The 21,876-nt window shown below is 44.4% G+C and overlaps 1 protein-coding gene across 1 annotated transcript in view; it reads right to left on the reverse strand.

Annotated features, from left to right (window-relative positions):
- COLEC12 (collectin subfamily member 12) overlaps positions 1 to 21,876 on the reverse strand; it is a 181,803-nt gene that overhangs the window by 15,397 nt on the left and 144,530 nt on the right. The window contains exons 4-6 of the mRNA XM_023228530.2: positions 12,776 to 12,874; positions 11,001 to 12,047; positions 160 to 648 (exon numbers count right to left, since the gene is read on the reverse strand). Of these exons, the coding sequence (XP_023084298.1) occupies positions 160 to 648; positions 11,001 to 12,047; positions 12,776 to 12,874 (1,635 nt within the window). The remainder of the gene's footprint in view (positions 1 to 159; positions 649 to 11,000; positions 12,048 to 12,775; positions 12,875 to 21,876) is intronic.

Consider the following 21,876-nt stretch of genomic DNA (forward strand, 5'->3'; position numbering starts at 1 on the left):
ATGACATGACACTCCAGCCTGGGTGACAGAGTGAGACCTTGTCTTAAACAAAAACAAAAACAAAAACTAACATGGGTGGGGCCGCACACTAGGGGCTGCCTCAGTCTCAAGCACATGCACTGCCCTGTCCCCCTGGCTGGAGGGAGGACTCGGACTTACCATTGTCCTCTGGTGCCGGGGTTGGTTCATTCTGCAGGGCCAGGGGCACCACTGCTCCTGATGGGCCGGGAGGGCCGGGGGGGCCCTTGGGGCCTGGCATGCCTGGTACCCCAGGCAAGCCTGGCAGTCCCCGAGGTCCAGGAACCCCGGGCTCCCCCACAGTGCCCTGCAGTCCCTGGAAGCCAGGAGGGCCCTGGGGGCCAGGGAGTCCTTCTTTGCCTGGTGGGCCTGGGGGGCCTGGGTCCCCACTGGGGCCCTGAGGGCCGGGCTTCCCGGGGGAACCACGGGAACCTTTGGGGCCCTGGGAGCCTTTAGATCCTTTGCCTCCACGCTCTCCGGGGGGACCTGCTGGTCCAATTGGGCCTCTCTCACCCGCAGGGCCAGGCGGTCCAGGCTCCCCCTTCTCTCCTTTCTGTCCCTTGTTGCCAGTTGGACCAGGGGGTCCCTGGGATCCTCTGTCACCTTTTGGACCCCTGGGGCCCGGTGGACCTAAAACATAAACAAACAAAAGAAGTGTCAACATGAAATCCACTGTGAATGATAGTTCTGAATGATTTTTCTTCTTATAAAATCTCCGAACTAAAAAAACCCTGCATACAAAATATACACATTAGGGAAAGATTATTTGTTTATCATACGACTGTTGACTGTTATGGGCTAAATTATGTCCTCCAAATACTTACGTTGAAGTCCTAACCCCCAGCACCTCAGGATGGGACTTACTTAGAGACACGGCCTTTACAGAGGTCATCGAGTAAAAACGAGGTGACATGGGTGACCCTAAGCCAATAGGACTGGCGTCCTTCAAGAAGAGGGGATTAGGTCACAGACCCATAGAGGAAAGATCGCCTGAGGACACAGGGAGAAGATGGACACTGCAAACCAAGGAGGGAGGCCTTGGAGGAAACAACACTGCTGACGCTTTGATCTTGGACTTGCGGCCTCCAGAACCGTAAGGAAAGAAATGTCTGTTGTTCAAGCCTCCCAGTCTGTGTAGTTTGTTACGGCAGCCCGAGCAAGCCAAGATACTGTGTGTTCTTCAGTAAGTTCACCCTTCCTCTTCAAGCTGTGAGAATGTATTGTAACGGTGCACAACTTTTTAGTGCCCCACTGAGGTCCTTCATGGTGACACTGACAGCCAGGGGCTTATTCTTCACAGTGACTCACACAATTAAACTGGGTTCTCTTAGTCACCTGGGCCTATGCCGTCATCAGCAGGAAAGTTGTGCAGATCAGGATCAGGATTTCCTCTTATTTATTTCCCGTTTTCCTTAATTTGATAAATATTTATTAAAGACCTATTACATGACAAGCACCGTGTTAAAGTATTGTGGGATAGAGAACTGAAGGAGACCAAAACATGCCATCAGGTGTTGACAGGCGTTGATGTATTAATTCTCTCCCTATAACCAAGCCTGTAACTTCCCTATAACCTTCCTCTCTGTCGTACCCCAGCTGGCATGCCTGTGCTGTCCACCAAAGCTGTGGGGACGCTGGTGTCCTAAGGGCTGAGCCTCACTCACCCGTGGGCCAACTCAGAGGGACGGGAGGTCTCTGTGGAAAAGCCTGGTGGGGCTTTGCTACCCATTGTGGACAGGTGTCCAAACTCTCTGGGTTGCTTTGTAAGTCTAATAATATATATAAGGAAGGTAGGCTAGAGAAAAAAGTTATGTGGACCATCAAATTGGGAAGAAAAGCAAATACTGCTCATCCCCATCATCCCATAAAGAGGCCCATGTAACACAGGATTGTTTTTCTTTAATTTCTCAGAGGTAACGGAAAATTTCACACAAATAATCCCCTACCAGGAACTGTATAGTGAGACAATTTTCAAGGTACTTTCACATACATTATGCCACCTGATCTTGCCTGTGATGTAGAATTCTCACTGCACAGACGAGGACATGTAGGGCCAGAGATGCCAAACTATTTGTTCGAGGATACTTAGCTACTAGGAACAGACGCCAAGGAGAGTAAGACATGGTCAACCACAATCTAGTAGTGGAGCTGGGGCATGAACTCGGGTCTTCTGATGTTGAAATGAATGAATCTGAGAGTTTCTGAAATCTCACAATTCTGCATGAACAATAAAAGGCCACACTCATTCTCTCTCTCTCTCTCTTTTAGCGACAGAGTGTCACTTTATTTTTTTAGAGACAGTCTCACTCTGTCACCCAGGCTGGAGCACAGTGGCATGATCATAGCTCACTGCAACTTTGCACTTTTGGGCTGAAGCAATCCTCCAACCTCAGCTTCCTCCCATGTAGCTAGGACTACAGGCTTGTGCCACATTACCTGCTTTTAAATTTTTAATTTTTTTCTAGAGATGGGGGTCTCACTATGTTGCCCAGGCTGACCGCAAATTCCTGGCCTCAAGTGATCCTCCCCCATCGGACTCTCAAAGTGCTGGGTTTACAGGTGTGAGACAGTGTGCCTGGCCTTTTTCTACAGAAGCAGAAAGCCTGTGAAGTTAGAAGGAGAGAAGTGCTGGAGCAATGGAGGATGGGTGGCAGATCTACCCTAAGTTCCTTTATCCCTCCTGCTCCTTGTCCTCCCTCTCCCATTGGTCTGAGGACAGAACCACGAAGAAATCCTTCCCACCTCTCTAGGGGGATCTCCCTGTCTCCTTCCCCACCCTAGGTCTTGATGGATGTCTACTGTACCCTACGTCCACGGCTCCCAGTCAAGCCAATCCATCTGTGTTCTCTCTTAGCAGAAGCTTAGGCTCTGGACTTAGTTTGCTTATGGAAGGCTACCCATACGCTGCTCACAGATTTATTAGCAGGACCCTCTTCCAGTGGTAAGAGAGTTTATGCTAATGGCAAGGACTGGCCTAAATGCATTCTTTCTAGTGTTATCTGCTTCATAAATGGGAGACTTTAGAAGACTTAGGGATGAAGTCACTTCTACCTAGACCCATGTCACTGACCTCTGCCCACAGCTCCTGTTGACTCTTACTTGTCTTCAGCAACCCTGGGCTCTGGGCCCTTATTTGCACCTGCTAGTTGACGGGTCCATTTTCTCTGGTTCTGCCAGCACCTCTAACCTGCGTGTCCACAGCTGAACTTCTTTTCTTTTTGCTGTACATGTTCTCCTCCCATCATCCCTTCTCCCACCACATTGCCACAACCCTCTTTTCCTTGCCCTGACCCTGGTCATGACCCTAGTGTAGGCTCTCTTCTTCCCACTTCTCTCTGTCTTTTCTGGAAGGTGTTCACAGTAACTTCTTAATTGATCTTCCTACCTGTGATTCCTCTCTATTCATTCCACTCTGCCTTTTGTCTTCCTTAATTAAGCCCAGCTCTGATCTCCACTTGCTCAAGAATATGCAGCCCCACCTGATCAGTCTGGCATGAAGGCTCCTCCCAGCCTAGTCTCACCTGTGTTTATTCTATCGTCCTCTGTACTTTCTGCACATCTCTTCTCTGACAATTTCCTCTGCCCATGTCCTTCAGTAAAATTCCTGGTATCCTCCCAGGCCACTTCAGATGGAACTTTTCTCTTCTTCTCTAATCTTTTAGTTCTTATTTGTTCTACTCAAGACCCTTCTCCATGTCTAGCCCCTTGTGGGGTCTGGTCCATGGTCACTATTAAGCAAGTGTTTATCAAATACATGCGCATCATGGTTAAAAAGTCTAGCACTCTAATGTTCACATTTTGTGCCCCAGGTGAGATCAGAAGGGATAGGTTTTTGGGGAAGGGTGACCTGCCTGGTGTCCCGCATCTTACAATATTCTCTGTATCAGGTGGGCTGTGGCTGCCACTATGAAATAATCATAAGAAGATCCATCTTTCCTTGCTACTGACCCTCATGAATTAATCCAGTGGGTCTCCACATCCACAGTTGGACTTTTTTTCTGCCTAACCTGGTCAGGCTCACCTAAATGGCCTATGCCATTTAGTAAAGAGAGGGAAGGCAGACTTTTGCTGCCAGATCTATCTCCTTTAAAAAAGTAACTTAGTGCCTCTGTGTAGCTGGAAAATAGCGTCCCAGAGATGAATAGTGGTGAAGGTGCCACGTACGTTCCCCCACAACAGACGTAGCATTGTGGATAGTTCTAGGGAAAACACACTGACAATTTAGGCCAAAACAAAACAAAAAATTCTAGTATATGTGGAGTAAACCTGCAAAATTAAACTTTTTTCTCAACTATTTCTGTGTTACTTATGTTCTGTGTCTAACTTTAGGAAATCCAAATAATGAAGATGGCATATTGGGAAATTCAAGTGTTTTAAGAAATAATCTTTAGCTGTATTCTCTTAATTTTTTTTTTTTTTTGCTGATAATTTGTGTTTCTCCATCACTTACATCTGGGGTTGGTGCTATCCTTGCAAGTTACAGGAAATGAGTTTACCTGTGACCATGAAAGAGGAACTGATCACAGGCTCGTGTCTGCTGGTGGGGGGAGCTGTATTTTTTCAGAACACCTTCTTCTAGCTTCTGACAGAGTTCCAAAGATACAACTCTCCCTTCCTCTCCTGACATGAATCCAAGGCCTCCCTCACCTGGGGTGAAGCTCTTCATTCATCCTATTTCTCTCTGGGGTAGGGTAGTTTATGGTGTTCAGCTAGTTTCCTCTGGACTGGAAGTGGCTACTGAATCTCCCCACCCACTCAATGTGTAAGTTGTGGCTTATGTGAAGAATGACATCAAACGTGGATCCCACAGATAGCACAAGATTCCAGCAGGTGCTAATCTCCAGATCTTGCAAAGGAAGGGAATAAATACTGGGGGGAAATGCACGTTTTTGCCGTTAATAAAGATCTACAGTTCTACTTGTGATTGATTTCCCAGCTGGATTAGTATAAAAACCAAATTTCCCCATCCAAAGTACCACATCCATCTTAAATAGGTTACCTGTCTTTCTCTTAAGCAGATAAGGCTTAATATTCCTGGCTGTGGCTAAACTGGCAAGCACACTGCGATTGGTGTCATCCACTACAGTTGCCCCAGCCTTCCAAAAACCAAAGGAGCTGGCACTCTCTGCCCTCAGATGCTGGTTAGGTCAAAACATATTCTGTATGTCTTACAGATCAGGAGATTCACATAATCTACTTTGGTTCATTAAGACAGGCTAGAAATTTCCTGGATTTCTTTTTTCTTTTTAAAAAATCGTTGAGAAAAAGAGCTAAAGCCATTTAAAAAGTCAACACTGGATCCTCATAAAAAGTAGATTATTAATGCCAGGGCTTGTTTTCCTCTAGGACCCGGGATGCTGGCACTGCTGATTAGCATCTGGATGATCTCAGGCTTTGAGGTCTCACTTGAATATTTTATTGGGCAGCTGTCAAAGTGAAAATAAAATGAAATGATAAAATAAAATAAAAGCTGCCCTTAGTGCCCGAAAGCAAAAAAAAAAAAAAAAGAACAGAGTATTTATGAGCTTGTGCAGCAACAACTTGAATTCAGGGTTGAGAAAGCCGCACCACGTAGAAACATGTGATGTCCTACGTGGAAGGACATTTGAGGTTTGCTTTCAAACTGAGTGAAATTTTAACTCAATGTCAAGGCCAAGTGCGGGTGGCTCACTGGCTCAGATTTCTGAAATGCCAGGATGCCCAGGTGGCTGGTAAAGCTGTCACAAGCTCTAGAGATGCCTGAATATGACCAATACTAGAGCTCCAAGCAGCCCGGGGTTTGTGCTGTCAGTGACACCTCTACCCCACCGTTCCCAGGCCCCACAGTTTTGGGAGTCTTGAAAATCTGTATTTTCTAAACAAGCAGTTCAAAGAGGATGGAAGACTTTAAATCATTGTGCTGTTTGTGCTTTGATAAATCAAACTGTAGGCCTGAGAAATGCCCAGTCCAGTTTCCTACGCAAGAGAAGTTTCAAATGTGTTTTCCAACAAAACTGCTGGTGCTTGACAAAAGGAAGAGAAACTGCTTTAATTCTTACTGCCATCCAGAATCTTAGAGACTCAATGTTAAGACCCACTGGTGGTAAGACTGGAAGATAGACAAGGTAGAGGAAAAACAGCGATACAATCCGATGTTTTTCTTCTCATTTAAAAATCTACTTTGAATGCACTTAAATTAATCAAATATTTATTAAATGCCTACCATAGGAAAAAATCATTGCGCTTCACTGAGGTGAAATGGAATGTACAGATTAAAAAGAAATACAATGGGGCTTCTGGAAAGCCTTGGAAGTGCCTTGTCCACAGAGCAGGGTGTATTTAACCAGTTTCTTGCCAACTGTCCATGGTCTGCTTCTGAGCCTGTTAATGGCTGCTCTCCGGGATCTCCAGCCACGCTGTCTTGTTTGGGGAAGTGCAGCACGAGGGAGTGGTTGGTAATGGGAGGAACTGAGGCCCCTGCCTGACCCATACTGTGCTGTCCCCTGTCCCGTCAGCCTTCATGTGCACCTTTCAAGGTTCAGCTCAAATGTCAATCCCTACTGAAACTTTCACCAACTGCTCTGCTGTCAATAAACTCTCTGTCATTTCCACCTCTCCAAACATGTTATCTATTCATGATGGAAGCATGAGTTGGCAACTAGACAGACCTGAGTTTGGCGCTGTCTGCCATTTACTAGCTGTTTGGCCTTGGATAAGTTACTCAGGCTCTCTGAGTCTCAGTTCCTTCCCCTGCAAATGGGGAATGTCAATAACTCCCCCCTTAAAGAGTTGTAACAATGAAAGCTGATAATTTATCCAAGGGCTTAGAAGCGTGATTGGCATAGCACAGACACCCCAGAAATGTGGCCTGAGAAAATGAATGAAAGCTAGCCAGATGTCAGCATCCCTGGGGTCTGATTCATCTCTAGGGCTGGGCAGTAGAAACCCAGCAGTTAAGTACTTTTAGACTCAAATCATCCTTAACCCCACATGTGTGATTTTACTCTTTGTGCATATGAAACTGTTTTGTTTTCCACTGATGTACTGGCTACAGGTGCAGCAGAAGGGAAAGCTTTGAAGGAAGTGACCTTATTTACATTTGGATGTTATGCTGACCCCACTCTAGTCACCGCACTAAGTACTTTCTTTATAGTACTTCTTCGGGTCCTCATAACTCTAAAACGTACACACAGATGAGCAAACAGAGGCACTGAGAGGATAAGGAACTTGCTACATGAATCCAGCCCTGTCTGATTGCAGAGCTCTTGTTCTCACTGATTAAATCTGATGCCTCTCGAAAGAGCAGAGAGGGAAAACGGTTGTACAGGAAGGATGCAACTGACCTTTCCTTAGTTTGCAGAGGAACAGCCCAGGAGGCGGAGTGATCTTTGTACCTAGAAGCATGTGTGAGAAGTCCTCTATGAATTAGAATAAAAATCTTTTATCTTATTTGTATCAAAAAATAAGGCTTTTTTTTTTTTTTGAGATGGAGTTTCGCTCTTTTTGCCCAGGATAGAGTGCAATGGTGCAATCTCAGCTCACTACAACCTCTGCCTCCTGGGTTCAAGCGATTCTGCTGCTTCAGCGTCCTGAGTAGCTGGGATTACAGGCATGTGCTACCATACCCGGCTAATTTTGTCTTTTTAGTAGAGATGAGGTTTCTCCATGTTGGTCAGGCTGGTTGTGAACTCCCAAAAAATAAGGTTTTCTTAACAAGGCTTCTTGACTGATGGACGTAGAGATAGATGTGAACATCTATCTCTGCACCATCATCTGCCTTCAGCACAGTCAGTCAGCTTCAGCTCCCACTTCTTAATGCAGCAAATTTCTATGTGGCTGAACTGGACAGTGAGCACTGGGGTTCATTAAGTGCAAGTCAACAGGAATTTTCTAGAAAGCATCAGATTATTTTGAATCTTGCAGACGCCAGCCCCACATAAGCCAATGTTAATCCATCCTGCTTTAGCCATCTGCCCCTCATCCTCAGGGATGAGATCTGCATGTACAGAAAGGGAAAGGTGCTAGAGAGAAAAGGTGTGGAAGAAAACACTTGCTTTCAGAAATGGAGTTCGTTCTTCCCCTCAGGCTCTCGTTCCCTCGGAATACCTGCTGGGTATTGCTGGTCTGGAGGCAGTGGAAGAGAGTGAACAGAAAGGGACCAGCTTGGTTGGCCTGGGAAGCTTCTCAGATCAACTCACAGAAAGTGCAGTGAACAAGACCAGGGCTAAATGTGATAGTGTCTCTGAAGCACCTTGGAGCCTGGTTTCAGAATTGAGATTTTTTTTTTTTTTTTTTTTTTTTTTATCACATATGCTTTTCCATGAGTCAGAAACCTCATTCTATTATAACAGACATCTTCCCCTTAACGTGTCTACATGGGCCTCTCTTTTTCTGCAACTCCCCAGTGTGGATCACCATCCACCTCGTTGCTCATGCTAAAGACTTAGGAAACATCCTGTTTCTCTTTCACTCACTCCCCACAGCCAATCCATCAGCAGGTCCTGCCCGCCAGTCTCGTCCAGACACTCACACCAACCCCCTACTGTGTGTTCAATTTCTGTCCACATCACCCCCAATCCCTACAACACACAGATATCTCTTGGCTGCCCCTTTGCTTCTGGGCACATTGGGTAGGGAATTCCAAGGTCCTGGGCACAAACATGGACAAGCAGGGTTTGGTGTGGGCTCTGAATACTCACAGCACCTTGAGGCCATAGACTCCTCACCTCAGCAGAGGCTTGGTTGGGGGAGGCCGGCCGGGACCTCCTAAAGCTGGGGTCCCTGTTGTCAGGGCAAGGAAAGGGAAGCCCTTGATTCTATCTCCAACTCTCCTCCTAAATGAGGGTACCCACTGCTCCCTTCTCCACTGCCAGCATTCTAGGCCAACAGCTGGTCCTTGCTCTCACTGACCCCTCCCTGCTCTCTATCATCTCAACACCTTGCTTAAAACCTCCCCCTCACACTTAGAATAAAATCCCAACTCCCTGACCTTCTAGGCTCCCTCTGGGGTGACCAGGTACAGTGGGGAGGGGCACACACTTTCGGTGACTATCCTTGGAGTTAATGGCATGGGGTTTGGCACCAGACAGCCAAAGTCTGTTCATTCCTGAGACAGAGCAACTTTAAATAAGTACAGATGGCTGTCTTGTTCTCCACTGAGCAGTCTCTCCTGGGGGTGAAAGCTCCCAGGTCCTCAACCCTTACTCACAGCACATGGTTTCTAGCTGCTATCATTCTGGTGCTGCTTTTCCGAGCATGCTGATCTGGGAATGTCTCTTTTGAAAGAGGCTCCTCAAAGTAAACATTATGTTCCAGAGGTGGTCTTGGCATACTGAACAGAGTCAGATATTACTTCCCTTTTTATTAACACAGTCAAAGATCACATTACCTTCCCTGGAAGACACATTTAACTGCTTCCAGTCAACTAAAATCCCCATGTTTCATGCACACTTCCTTCCAGCCATGGCTTCCCATCAACATTTATCTGTTTTGTCTCATCCATTTATGAGCAGGATTTTACATGTATTCCTATCCACCTCATTTGGTTGACATCTTGATACTCTTCTGGCCTCTCTACATCATTGTGGATTATGATTATATTAGCCACTGGCTGGCATATTCAGTTTCAAGTCGCACAAGCATTGCTTCAGCAGGTCATCCATGCTAGTCACTGACAAAGCTATTGAACAGAATCCTGCCATCTGCTATCCGGATCTACCTTCAGCCTCACAGGGACTTATTAACTACCACTTATTATCCTTGATCATTCGACCAGTGTGGGGGACATATCCCAAGGTGGCCCCTAGTGACTCATGCCCTTGTGTAATCCCTTCCCCTTGAATGTTTGCTTACAGTCCATCTTCTCATGCCCTGAAATTCTCTTTATGTTAAACTACCTAAGGGTGAGGACCATTTGCTTTTCTCTGTATTACCCAGACTGCTGAGCACAGCATCTTCCACATAGTACTTTCAATCTAAAAACTGTGAAAACAGTTTGTGACTGGAAAATACTGTTAATATATGATGCTGCAAATCTTCAACTATAGACTTAATCTGAGTCAAGGACTTTTAATTTGCATGGATGATCTGGATAACAGTAAAATTCAGATTATATGTATGCATTCATTCATTTATTTATTTAGGAGATGGGATACTGCTATGTTGCCCAGGCTGGTCTCAAACTCCTGGTCTCAAGCGATCCTCACACCTCAGCCTCCCAAAGTGTTAAGATTACAGGCATGAGCCACCACACCTACCAGAACTCCTCTGTGGCCTTACAGTTACTGTGATGGCCAACCATTCATCTACTCATGACATGTAACTCCCTTAATGGTAGCTTTGTGACTTGAAAAACTTGATCTTGCTTTCAGAGGAGCCCAATTTATGTTGCATTGAAACGGCTCAAGGATGAAGAAAATTCAAATTAACCAACCTTTCACTCAACAAATAATTAATGGAGCCCCTTCAAGTACTGTTCACAGATTCTTAGTTACACTTCTTTTCAAGATGTGGAACTTAATTCCCCTTGCATTGAGTGTGGACTGGACTTAGTGACTTATTTCTAAGAAACAGAATACAGTGGATGTGATGGTCTGTGGCTTCTGAGGCTAGTATGTCATGCTTCCTTCTTGTTCTCTCTCTTGAATTCCTTGTTCTGGCGGCAGCCAGCTGCCACGTTGGGAGGACACACAAGCAATTTCACACAGCAAGGAAATGAGGCCTCCTGCCAAGAGCTATGTGAACAGGCCACTTTAGTAGCAGACACTCCAGCCACAGTCAAGCCTTCAGATGACTGCAGCCCTGGCTGAGATCTTGACACAACCTCATGAACAACAGTGAGTCAGGACCACCTAGCTAAGCTGCTCGTGAATTCCTGGTCCACAGAAACCACAGAAACATTTGAGATGATTAATATCTATTGTTTTAAATTGCCAAGTTTTACAGTGACTTGTTATGTAGCAATAGACAACTAATACAAATACAAATTCAGAATTTCGACTTACCTTGCAGTATTGTAAAATTCTTGATGAGCTGACCATGCTTGGAGTCTACTAGCTTCATTTCTTCCATAATCACTGATAAGTTGGCTACTTCAGTGTCTAACCTTGACCTCATCAAATCTTGTTGCATCCTGAGAGAAACAGAATCCAAACGGATGTTGGCCAGGGTATTATTCAAGGAGGTCAGATCATCCGTGTGTTTGGTTAGGGTATCTGTGCAAGTGGTCCTGACTTCATTTAGATTGCTGGTCAGCGTCCGCAGGTGGTGGGCTGTGTAACTGATATTGCTAATGATGTTCACAATGTCTGTCTCAAAGAGCTGGAAGCGTTCCTCCAGTTGGTTGAACTTGACGGCTGTTCTATTCTCTGCATCCTTGTGTAAGTCCTGCAGGTCTTTCAGGTTCTGCTCGTTGGCTTGAGAGATAGTGGTGATGTTCTCCATCTGACCTGTGAATGAGTTGAGCTGGCTGCTCATATCCTCCAGGGTGTCATTGTTGGCTTTGGCCAAAGCAGAGTTGTTGGCAGCCAGTGTCTGCAAGCTCTGCACTTTCTCCTTCAGCCAATCCGTGTCCTTCTTGGCTTGAAGAAAAACCTGCTGCAGATTTTGAAAGTCGTTCTTGATTCGCTGGATAGCCTGGCTTGTGTCATCCACAGACCGCTGCAGATTCGTGATGAGGTTCCTCTGCTGTACCTGGGTCAGGTTCAGGTTGTTGAGGTTCATGATGACCACGTTATGAGAATACATTTGGTTCTGCAGATTGCCCTGGAGCACGCTGGTATCTTGCTGCAGATTCGTGACATAGCCATTATACGCCTGGAGGGTTTTGTTCACAGTGGTGATAAGGAAAGAATTATTCTCCAAAGTTTCTTTCAGTTGACTCTGCCTGTCCACCAGTGCATCCCCGCTCGCCTGTAACTTCTCCAGCGTATCCTTGTTCTTGCTGGTTTTTTCTGTAATCTCACGAAGTTGCTGACGGAGATCTAGAATGTCTGATCTGAAGGTAGAGAGTTCTGAGTTGGTGCTGATAGCTTTCTTCCCAGTTTGGTCACCTGGAATAAGAAATATCTGTGACTTACATTGGTGGTATGGAGAAGTGTTCAGTCAAGGCCAAAGATCCCTAACACACTTAACTGGTATGCACTGTATTTTAGATGCAAAATTGGCAGTATAAGCGGACAGCTCTGCATTAGTAAGATGTACATATCTATTAAAACTGGGTCCGGGGGAATCAGAAAGGATGCCCAGAACTAGGAATGACAAACTTGGCTGAACATTTTTCTCAAAGAGGGAGGGGAAATTTACTAGATTTTAGGGCAGTGGGCAGGATGTCAAGAAGAAAATAACCTTTTAAATTTCCCAATTTTTTTAATGAAAGCAAAAATCAAGGAATAGAATATGCTAGGATCTTTTACTTTATAACTTAATTTCTACAATTCTCCTATGTAGTTTAAAGTATTTCAAAAGTGCTCAGTAAATTCCTATTTATCTGACAGTTTTTAATAAGGGGTATTTGTGGTTCTTTCCAGTCAGGATTGATCTTCAGATATTATTTGGCGCATAATAGTATTTTTGGCAGGACATAATTCCAAAATTGACCCTTAACTTTAAAATTTAAGCATTTGAATTAAATCATGAGGGAAGACTCAACATGCAACACAAAAATGGAACGTCCTTCTGGGTGAATGGGGCGTTTATAGCAACATCATTCTAAGAGGCTGTGGTCATTTATGGAGAGTCAGGGGATTTCACTTAATGGTTCAGTCTTGTCACAGATTACCTAATTTTTTCAGGTCACTTTCCACTGCTGTGAGCTTGTCATCATAGGTTTGGCGAGATGTCTCCATGCCACCTGTGACATTGTCCATTTTCTCTACAACTAAGATTTGGAAAATAATGCATTAGTACACATACCTGCTCATGTTTTATTTTTCAGTTTCAAAACGAGATCATTTCATTATAGAACAAAGGAAACAGATTGAACAAAAAAAGTGTCACTGAAATCAAATATAGGAAGGAAAAGCCACCTTTTTGGAAAAATAACTTACTTGTCACAAAACCCAGGGGTACAATTTACTTAATTGAGAATTGTATGTTCTTAACGATTCTTATGATTCTATAATGCCTTGGATGTTTCAGAAATCATTTGGAACTAATTTTAAAATTTTCATGCATTTTAGAAGTCCCTAATCTGTTATTTCCTATATTAATTTCCACAGACAAAGGCACAGCACACTGTGATAATTTACAAAATGTTGTCACTCATCAGCTTCCCTAACATTCTTGGCAGGTGGGACTCATTTACCTAGAAGAGGATTCCATTGGTAAGGAAAACCCAGCTCAAGTCTATACAGAAAATCATCATAGAAAGGACGCAAAGTCAAGAGTGTCTGCCACTTTCTGTTATGAGTTCCACCACAATGCCCTGGAAATCTGCTTTTTGTTAGTGACAACTGATTCTGTAGTTTATCAGTTCTCAAGTAGATGCCTGCGTGGTGTTTCCAAACAATGATTTCCCAAGAAGTATTTTTTGATAGCATTTTCTTGATTGTATATGATAGGAAAAGTAATGCTACTCATAGTGTTTGCCTGTGTCCTCGCCCAAATCTCATCTTAAATTACACTCCCCTAATTCCCATGTGTTGTGGGAGGGACTTGGTGGGAGATAATTTGAATAATGGGGGTGGCTTCCCCATTCTGTTCTGGTGGTAATGAGTAAGTCTCACAAGATCTGATGGTTTTATCAGGGGTTTTCACTTTCGCATCTTATTTTCTCTTGCCGTCTGATATGTTAATCCCCAAGACAATGGGGAAAATGTCTTCAGGGCATGCCAGAGCCTTCACGGCAGCCCCTCCCATCACTGGCCTGGAGGCCAAGGAGAAAATGGTTTCGTGGGCCGGGCCCAGGGTCCCCATGCTATGTGCAGCCTAGGGACTCGGTGCCCTGTGTCCCAGACGGTCCAGCCATGGCTGAAAGGGGCCAATGTAGAGCTGGGGCCGTGGCTTCAGAGGGTGCAAGCCTCAACCCTTGGTAGCTTTCACGTGGTGTGGAGCCTGTGAGTGCACATAAGTCAATAACTGAGGTTTGGGAACCTCCGCCTAGATTTCTGAGGATGTATGGAAACTCCTGGATATCCAGGCAGAAGTTTGCTGCAGGGGCGGGGTGTGCATGGAGAACCTCTGCTAGGGCAGTGTGGAAGGGAAATGTGGTGTTGGAGCCCCCGCACAGTCCCTACTGGGGCACTGCCTAGTAGAGCTGTGGGAAGAGGGCCCCTGTGCTCCACACCCCAGAAAGGTAGATCTACTGACAGTTTGCACTGTTCACCTGGAAAACCAACAGACTCTCAACACCAGCCGTGAAAGCAGCAGGGAGAGAGGCTGTACCCTGCAAAGCCACAGGGGCGGAGATGCCCAAGACCATGGGAACCCACCTCTTGCGTCAGCACGACTGGGATGTGAGACCTGGAGTCAAAGGAGGTAATTTTGGAGCTTTGAAATTTGACTGCCCTGCTGATTTTGAACTTGCATGGGGCCTGTACCCCTTTGTTTTGGCCAATTTCTCCCATTCGGAAAGCCTGTATTTACCCGACACCTGTATCCTCATTGTATCTAGGAAGTAACTAGCTTGCTTTGGATTTTACAGGCTCATAGGCAGAAGGGACTTGCCTTGTCTCAGATGGGATTTTGGACTGTGGACTTCAGGATTAATGCTGAAATGAGTTAAAACTTTGTGGGACTGTTGGGAAGGCATGCTTTGTTTTGAAATGTGAGGACATGAGATTTGGCAGGGGCCAGGGATGGAATGATACAGTTTGGTTGTGTCTTCGCCCAAATCTCATCTTGAATTATATCTCCCAGAATTCCCACGTGTTGTGGGAGGGACCCAGTGGGAGACGATTTGAATCATGGGGGCAGTTTCCTCCATACTATTCTCGTGATAGTGAGTAAGTCTCACAAGATCTGATGGTTTTATCTGGGGTTTCCACTTTTTCATCTTTCTCACTTTCTCTTGCCGCTGCCACGTAAGAAGTGCCTTTTGCCTGCCACCATGATTCTGAGGCCTCCCCAGCCATGTGGAACTGTAATTCCAATTAAACTTCTTGTTCTTCCCAGTCTTGGGTATGTCTTTATCAGCAGCATGAAAACGGACTAATACAGCCACACTAAATAAAAGCTTCAGTTCTTATTCATTTTCAGAAGGCAGTAATTCTCTACAGCTATGAATTCAAGTACACGTTTCTAAAATGTTAAGAGGACATTTCTCCGAAAGTGACTTATGTGAGATCCAGCTTCTAGCAGCTTGGGATCAAGTCTGATTGTCCTTCTTGGTATCAACAGCTTAAAAAAAAAAGACTTCAGGCCGGGCGCAGTGGCTCATGCCTATAATACCAGCCCTTTGGGAGGCCAACGTGGGTGGATCATTTGAGGTCGGGAGTTCAAGACCAGCCTGGCCAACACGGTGAAACCCCATCTCTACTAAAAATACAAAAATTAGCCGGTTGCGGTGGTACACGCCTGTAATCCCAGCTACTTGGGGAGGCTGAGGCAGGAGAACTGCTTGAACCTGGGAGGAGGAGGTTGCAGTGAGCCAAGATCATGCCATTGCATTCCAGCCTGAGCAAAAAAAAAAAAAAAAAAAAAAAAAAAAGACTTCAAAAAATGAGAACATGCTTTATATACCAATTATGAGCCAACGGATGCAATTTATTGTATTCATCACATGTTCTACCCACACACGACTATGTGAGATTCTCCTGGCTCCTCTCAGGAAGTGGTAAGTTCCCATGTGTTTGTGTGACCCAAAGTGAACTGGCTCCTTGGATCCTGGAATTGTCCCTGGAGAAGCTCACTATGTTTTCCCTCAAGCTTCTACCGTCTGGTCATAATGAGATGTGCGCACTGCAACAAACGCTGTCTCACACCAGCCTTTCCATGTGTTCTCTCTACCTAGAATGTTCTTCCCTGTTTTTTTTTTTACTGAGCTAAGTCCTATTTGCTCTTCAAGACTCTGCTTGTCACTTCCTGTGGGAACCCTTTCCTGAGGTGCACCTTGCAGAATTCCTCTGGCAAGCAGTCCTTTCTCTATTACGGGACTCACTGCACTGTGCTGTCATGACTTATCTACTGTTATATCCTTTAGGGCAGGAAAATTTTACATTCAGTTCCATCTCTCCCTCTTAGCTCAGTGTGTGGCACTACCAGGTAGTCACTGAATATATATTTATTATGCCATTTATTTAATTTTTTTTAGACGAAGTTTCACTCTTGTTGCCCAGGTTGAAGTGCAATGGAACGATCTTAGCTCACTGCAACTTCTGCCTCCCAGGTTCCAGTGATTCTCCTGTCTCAGTCTCCTGAGTAGCTGGGATTACAGCGCCTGCCACCACACCCAGCTAATTTTTGTATTTTTAGTAGAGATGGGGTTTCTCCATGTTGGTCAGGCTGGTCTCGAACTCCTGACCTCAGACGATCCGCCCACCTCGGCCTCCCAAAGTGCTGGGATTACAGGCATGAGGGATTGATTTAAATAAGTAGCAATCTGCCTGCTGAGCTACAGGGCATGCAAACACATATGTTTCCCAACCAACCCAGGGAAGCCTGAGCACTGGCAATGAGTAGGACATTTCGTTGAGTAATTATTATTTTTAAAATTACTACATAGACACAGAGGTGCAGTTACAATAATCTTAGGGTTGTTTCATAGGTACACATACTCCTAAATCTCTGGAAACTCTGAAGAATAAAATGTTTCATATGTGTTTTTAGCAAGGCTAATTTTTAAGAACTAAAATACAGAATGTTTACAAGTTTACTTTCAGTTTTGATCCACAAATCAAAACATATGCCTCGGTCTGTCCTCAAACCACATGCAGGATCTCAAGTCCTGCCCTTCTTTCCTGGAAGCCAAAGAAACCTCCAAATATGCTGACAGTCAGTTATTTTCTACCCTTTCTACTTTTTCTTCCATTTCAGTTTTGAAAAACAGAGAACTGTCATGGGCAGATAATTCAGGTTTGTGTAGAATAAATACAAAAGGGATAAATACATTCGTTAAAAAAAGAACAAAACAATCTGTTGACTTTTTCTTCTGTGCAGCAAGGAAACTATTTTCCCTGCCCACAAGTGCTAATAAACAGCTTACATGCGTTGGGGGGGTGTGTGTCTTTGTTTAAAAATAGGACCTGGTATAAAGCTGGAAATGTTAGGATTGCAATGCTGGAACCTGCTACTGCATAAAAATACCAGACTGGTGAAGATCCAGAAGTTACCCTTGCTGTTGACAGCACATAGCAGTTTTGTTGGCTTTTATTCTGAATTTATTAGCACCAATTCTCAGTCAGGAATATAGTCTCAGAGCCATCCTACATTACCCTGGAAATTCCCAGCCTGCAGACATAGACCTCAGTTTGTAGACCACTCTCATATGAGAAAAATGAGCAGGACACACGGAAGGGTGACCATCAGTCTGGTTTCTTATATGCTCTCCTGTATTGGGAACTGTTTCTTAAGGTAGAATTTTTCTACGGAATATTGGTGTTTCAGGTATTATACCTGAAGATCTGTCCCTCTCCAAGTATCCAAAGTATAATTCTCTAGGACACTCTGACAATAAAACCTTTTTTATAAAAGCACTTTGGTATCATCCCTTGGCCTGGGCCACTAACTTCTTCTTCCCTTCTCTTGACTCCACTTCTCCTTGAAGGTCCACTCCACCACACCTCACTACCCCATTGTACTCAGCCACACCTACGACTTGATTCCACTGCACACCAACTCGATCTCTATTTGAATGATAATCCTAACAGCCTCTATCTATCGAGTGCCTGCTCTTCGCCGGATGCACTGCACCATCACTGCAGCTAATCCTTCCAACTGCTGTTTTGCAGATGAAGAGACTGAGGCTCAGAGATGGTCAGTAACTTGCTAAAAATCACACAGCTTGTCAGTGACTCTGTGGGATACCAGGCTGGAAGGTTTAACTCCACAATTCATGCTCTTTCTATAACTCCATATCGCCTCTCTTTTGGTATTTCTTTTTCCTAAACCTGGTTTCCTCCAATAAAGACTCCCTTAAGGGGAAGAATTATTTCTCTTTATATTCTCTTGAAAGTTAACATCACCAGACATTTACGAAGCATCTGCCATGTAGGTGGCATAGTGCTAGATATTGAGGATTCAAGAGACACGGGCCATGCTCTTGGCCCTGAAGACAGAGCACAGAGCTCCTAGCTGGTGCTCACACGTGTTTGTACCAGACTGATCATGGCACTGTGGGATAAATACTTCTCTCCGGGACCTGCAGCTTCCCAGTAACATCAGTTACACTCCCCTGGAATTTAATGAAGGCATTTCTACCTTGAACACCACTTTAGGTTTCCTTACAGAAATACAGAAAATCTGATTATAGGGTGTTATCCTGGATCCTAAAGCGCTCTCCAGTGTGATTTGATGTGTACTTTGAAAGTCTAAATAGTAATCCAATTGTAAATTTCTACACTGACCCAGCTTAGCAGCAAAGTCGACTACCAATGACTAGGAATGTTGAATTAAAGGAGATCCTTATTGAGAAATATTCAGATTTCTGTCTTATTTCTTTATCCTAATTACCTTTAGAAGGCTGCCTCTTGGAAAGGATAATGGAGTAGGATTTTCCCATTCAGGAAATATTCTGGAAGAAACATGACCCGTTGGACTTAAGAGATGACTCCTGCTATGGAAGCTCTGTTGACTAATGATAAAAAGCCTAGGGCAGAGGATGTACCAAGCTTAACTGTCCAAGAACATGTTTTCTGCAAAGTGGCTGAGGTGCCTCACAGCCATGACCACTGCACAAACCCTGTCTGGGTGACTAAGCGACTCTCTGGCTTCTTCAGCAATTCTCTTAAAGGAAGCTCATTGTATTCTAACTTGTGGCTACGGAAGTAACACGAAAGAAGTAAAGAACAATTTTGAGCAAAACAGTTGCCTTTGCCAGCTCTGAAAAATGAAAGTTTTTACTCCTTTCCTTTCAATTCCTCCTTCAGAGGAATGCCTTATTGCGCTTCTTTCACTGAATATTCTTTTCTTCCTTTCTTTTTTTTTTTTAACAGAGACAGTTTCTCTAGACTTCAAAGGGGGAATGTGTGAAGGGAGAACTGGGTCTTATCTTTCTGCCTCTTACAACATTGGGTCACTAGAATCTTACCAGCAAGAAAGAGGAGTCACTGTGTGAGTAAAGAGAAAGCACATCTGGAAAATATCAACATTTTAGTTCATTAATGGTGTGTTTGGAAAGCAAAAGTGCATGTTGTATTCTTTTATTTATTTATTTTTTGTCAGCAGAGGCCTGAAGGAGGGAGGCACCGAAGGAAAGAAAAGAGCGGCAAGACATCACCTCGTTTCCCCTTGTACTTGCTCCCCATTATCTCTTCTTCCTTCATCTTGGTGACACTGCCCCCACAGAGCAGGCCAAGCCAATCTCCAAAACATTAGGTTTCCAGGGAGGGCTTTTAGGGCAGCTATCCCGTACCAGCAGATTGGCCTAGAGGTCCCTGAGCATCTATTGTTTGCCTTCATGGAAGGCAGCCCTAATGCACAATCCATCCATCCATCCACCCATCCATCCATCCATCCATCCATCCATCCATCCATCCATCCATCCTCCCATTAATTCATCCAGTGAACTTTCCTAGGCACTGGTTAAATATCATGAGACTAGGTGCTGGTAGGAGATACAATAAATAAAAGGTAGTCTCTTGTCTTCATGAAAACTTGTAGTTTGGGTGGTGACACGCTCAAGTCCATTGACTCTAATGATACAGTGTGACAGGAGCTAAGAGTAAATACCGGGTGCTATGGGAACAAACAGGAAGGGGCCTAATTCAGCTTTCGGGAGCTGCCATGTGTCTACACGAGACATGAAGGGTAGGAGGGAGGCACTTTAGCTGGAGAGCAGAGAAAAGGTGCTGTGGGCAAATGGACCAGCACACGCAAAACATGCCAGAGCCGGGACGGGCTTTCCATGGATAAAAAAGGAGGAAATATCAGTACCTTAACAAACAAACAGAAAAAAAAGAAAAGGGGAAAAAAGCCTCTTCTTTGACTCTTTTTGTATAATTCTGAATGCATAAATGTCCTAGACTTTATTTCCTAGCAGAGGTAAAAATTACAAAATGTTAATATATTTGCCAAACCACTCGTCTCTCTTTTAGCAGTAAAGGTGATTACATAGTACTGAGACTTCAAGATACTTATTAAATGGCTGTTTGATTTCAAGCTTCTCCTTTATCTTGGCTCACTAGGAAAAGTCATGGAGAAGTGAGTAATGACCTAAATAATCTAAACGACAGGAAGAGAGAGAGTTCGGATTACCTGGGACATAGAAAACCCTCCTTTCTCTCACCAGGTTCTCACTCCCCTCTCGGCCCAGGGCTAATCATGATTTAATAGCCTTCCTTAATCACTTACTGTTTGCTGCTTCATCTAAAAACTTAAGATGCTCCGGGTTAGATCATGGTCTAAGTCATCACAAATGGATAGAATGACCTGGTAATTTTCCAGATTTCCATTGCCCAAACTAATCAGGCAACACACCCAATGATGCACATTATTTTCCGCATATATGGCCTTAGAGAGGGGACTAAAAGCTTCGACTATACTGAGGATTTGTAACAGGTTTTGCCATTCTAATGGCTAGATCTGTGTAGTGTGGTGAGGAAGAAGCAAGGAACAGAGACACTGGTATGATTTCCTGGGACCAGCCACAGGACAGATACTTCAGTTACATCATCTTTGCTCATCCCAATCACCTTGACAAGTAGCATTATTATTGCCATTTTACAGATAAGAAATCAGAAACTCTAAGAGGGTATGATTCATACCTGGGTATGGAGCCAAGTGGAAGACTCAGCATGGCCCCTGGCACACTAGCAAGCACTTACTGACTTACTGAAGATTCACAATTGTATTACAAATGGGAGGATCAAGGCTTGAACCTGGACTGTCTGGCCCTGACACCCATCTCATTCCAATGCACACTGTGCTTTCTCAGGAAACTGCTACATGCTGGGAGAGAGGTGGGAGGAATGACCAGTTGGAGGGAATTCACTTGGAATCTTTCTTTTCCTAGGTCAGTCTGCGGGCCACAGAGCAGAAGGAAGACCTGATGATCCAAAGACTCTACTTCGGCCTCTGTTCTCAAACCAAATGGCCGTGTTTGCCTCTTATGTTTTTGACAGGAAGGTTCGCCTGGCTGTTTTCTAGAAAAGGGCTTGTGTAGTTTTGCGATTCTGAATCACGACACCTTCTACCTATGGTCTCTGAAAGGTGCGTGGGGAACTTACTGTGTCTGCAAGTCTGGAGGATTTGAGCAAAAATCCTGCCCTTACCCTAAACCAGGTATGTTTAGGCCCAACATCCTATAAAGTGGGTTGAGGTGGGAGTGCTGCCTCTGTGCTTAATTTCTACAGTGCAGTATTTTTATAGAGCTATATAAACAACAGTGACCACAGTGAATGTGCTGAAGAGAAAAAAGGGAATTAGTTGGCCAGTCCCTGGGTGAAGCATGTTGTATCTCCGGAGATCTTGTGTTTTGCTTATTCTCTGTCAATATAGTTTTCCTGTGTGCTGACACCAGGGTTTCCATAAAGCCTCCAAGAGATAAGATGAAAAAAAAAAAAAAAATAGAGGAAGAAGGAGTAGCTAGAAATAGGTAGGAAAAAGCAACAAGGGAAAAAAAAAACATTATAACTCTCAGAGAGGACCCTGATTGTTGCTGAAATGAGTCAAAAGGAATTATGTCCCCCCTTTCAGATCTCATAGCTGTAAGTTCAAGATACAGAGATGAAGTTTATCATGTTGCTATTTTGCATCTGAGTTGTAGGAATGAAATACTTCATACTT

The sequence above is a fragment of the Piliocolobus tephrosceles genome, chromosome 18 (genome assembly GCF_002776525.5).
Source record: "Piliocolobus tephrosceles isolate RC106 chromosome 18, ASM277652v3, whole genome shotgun sequence".
Lineage (NCBI taxonomy): Eukaryota > Metazoa > Chordata > Mammalia > Primates > Cercopithecidae > Piliocolobus > Piliocolobus tephrosceles.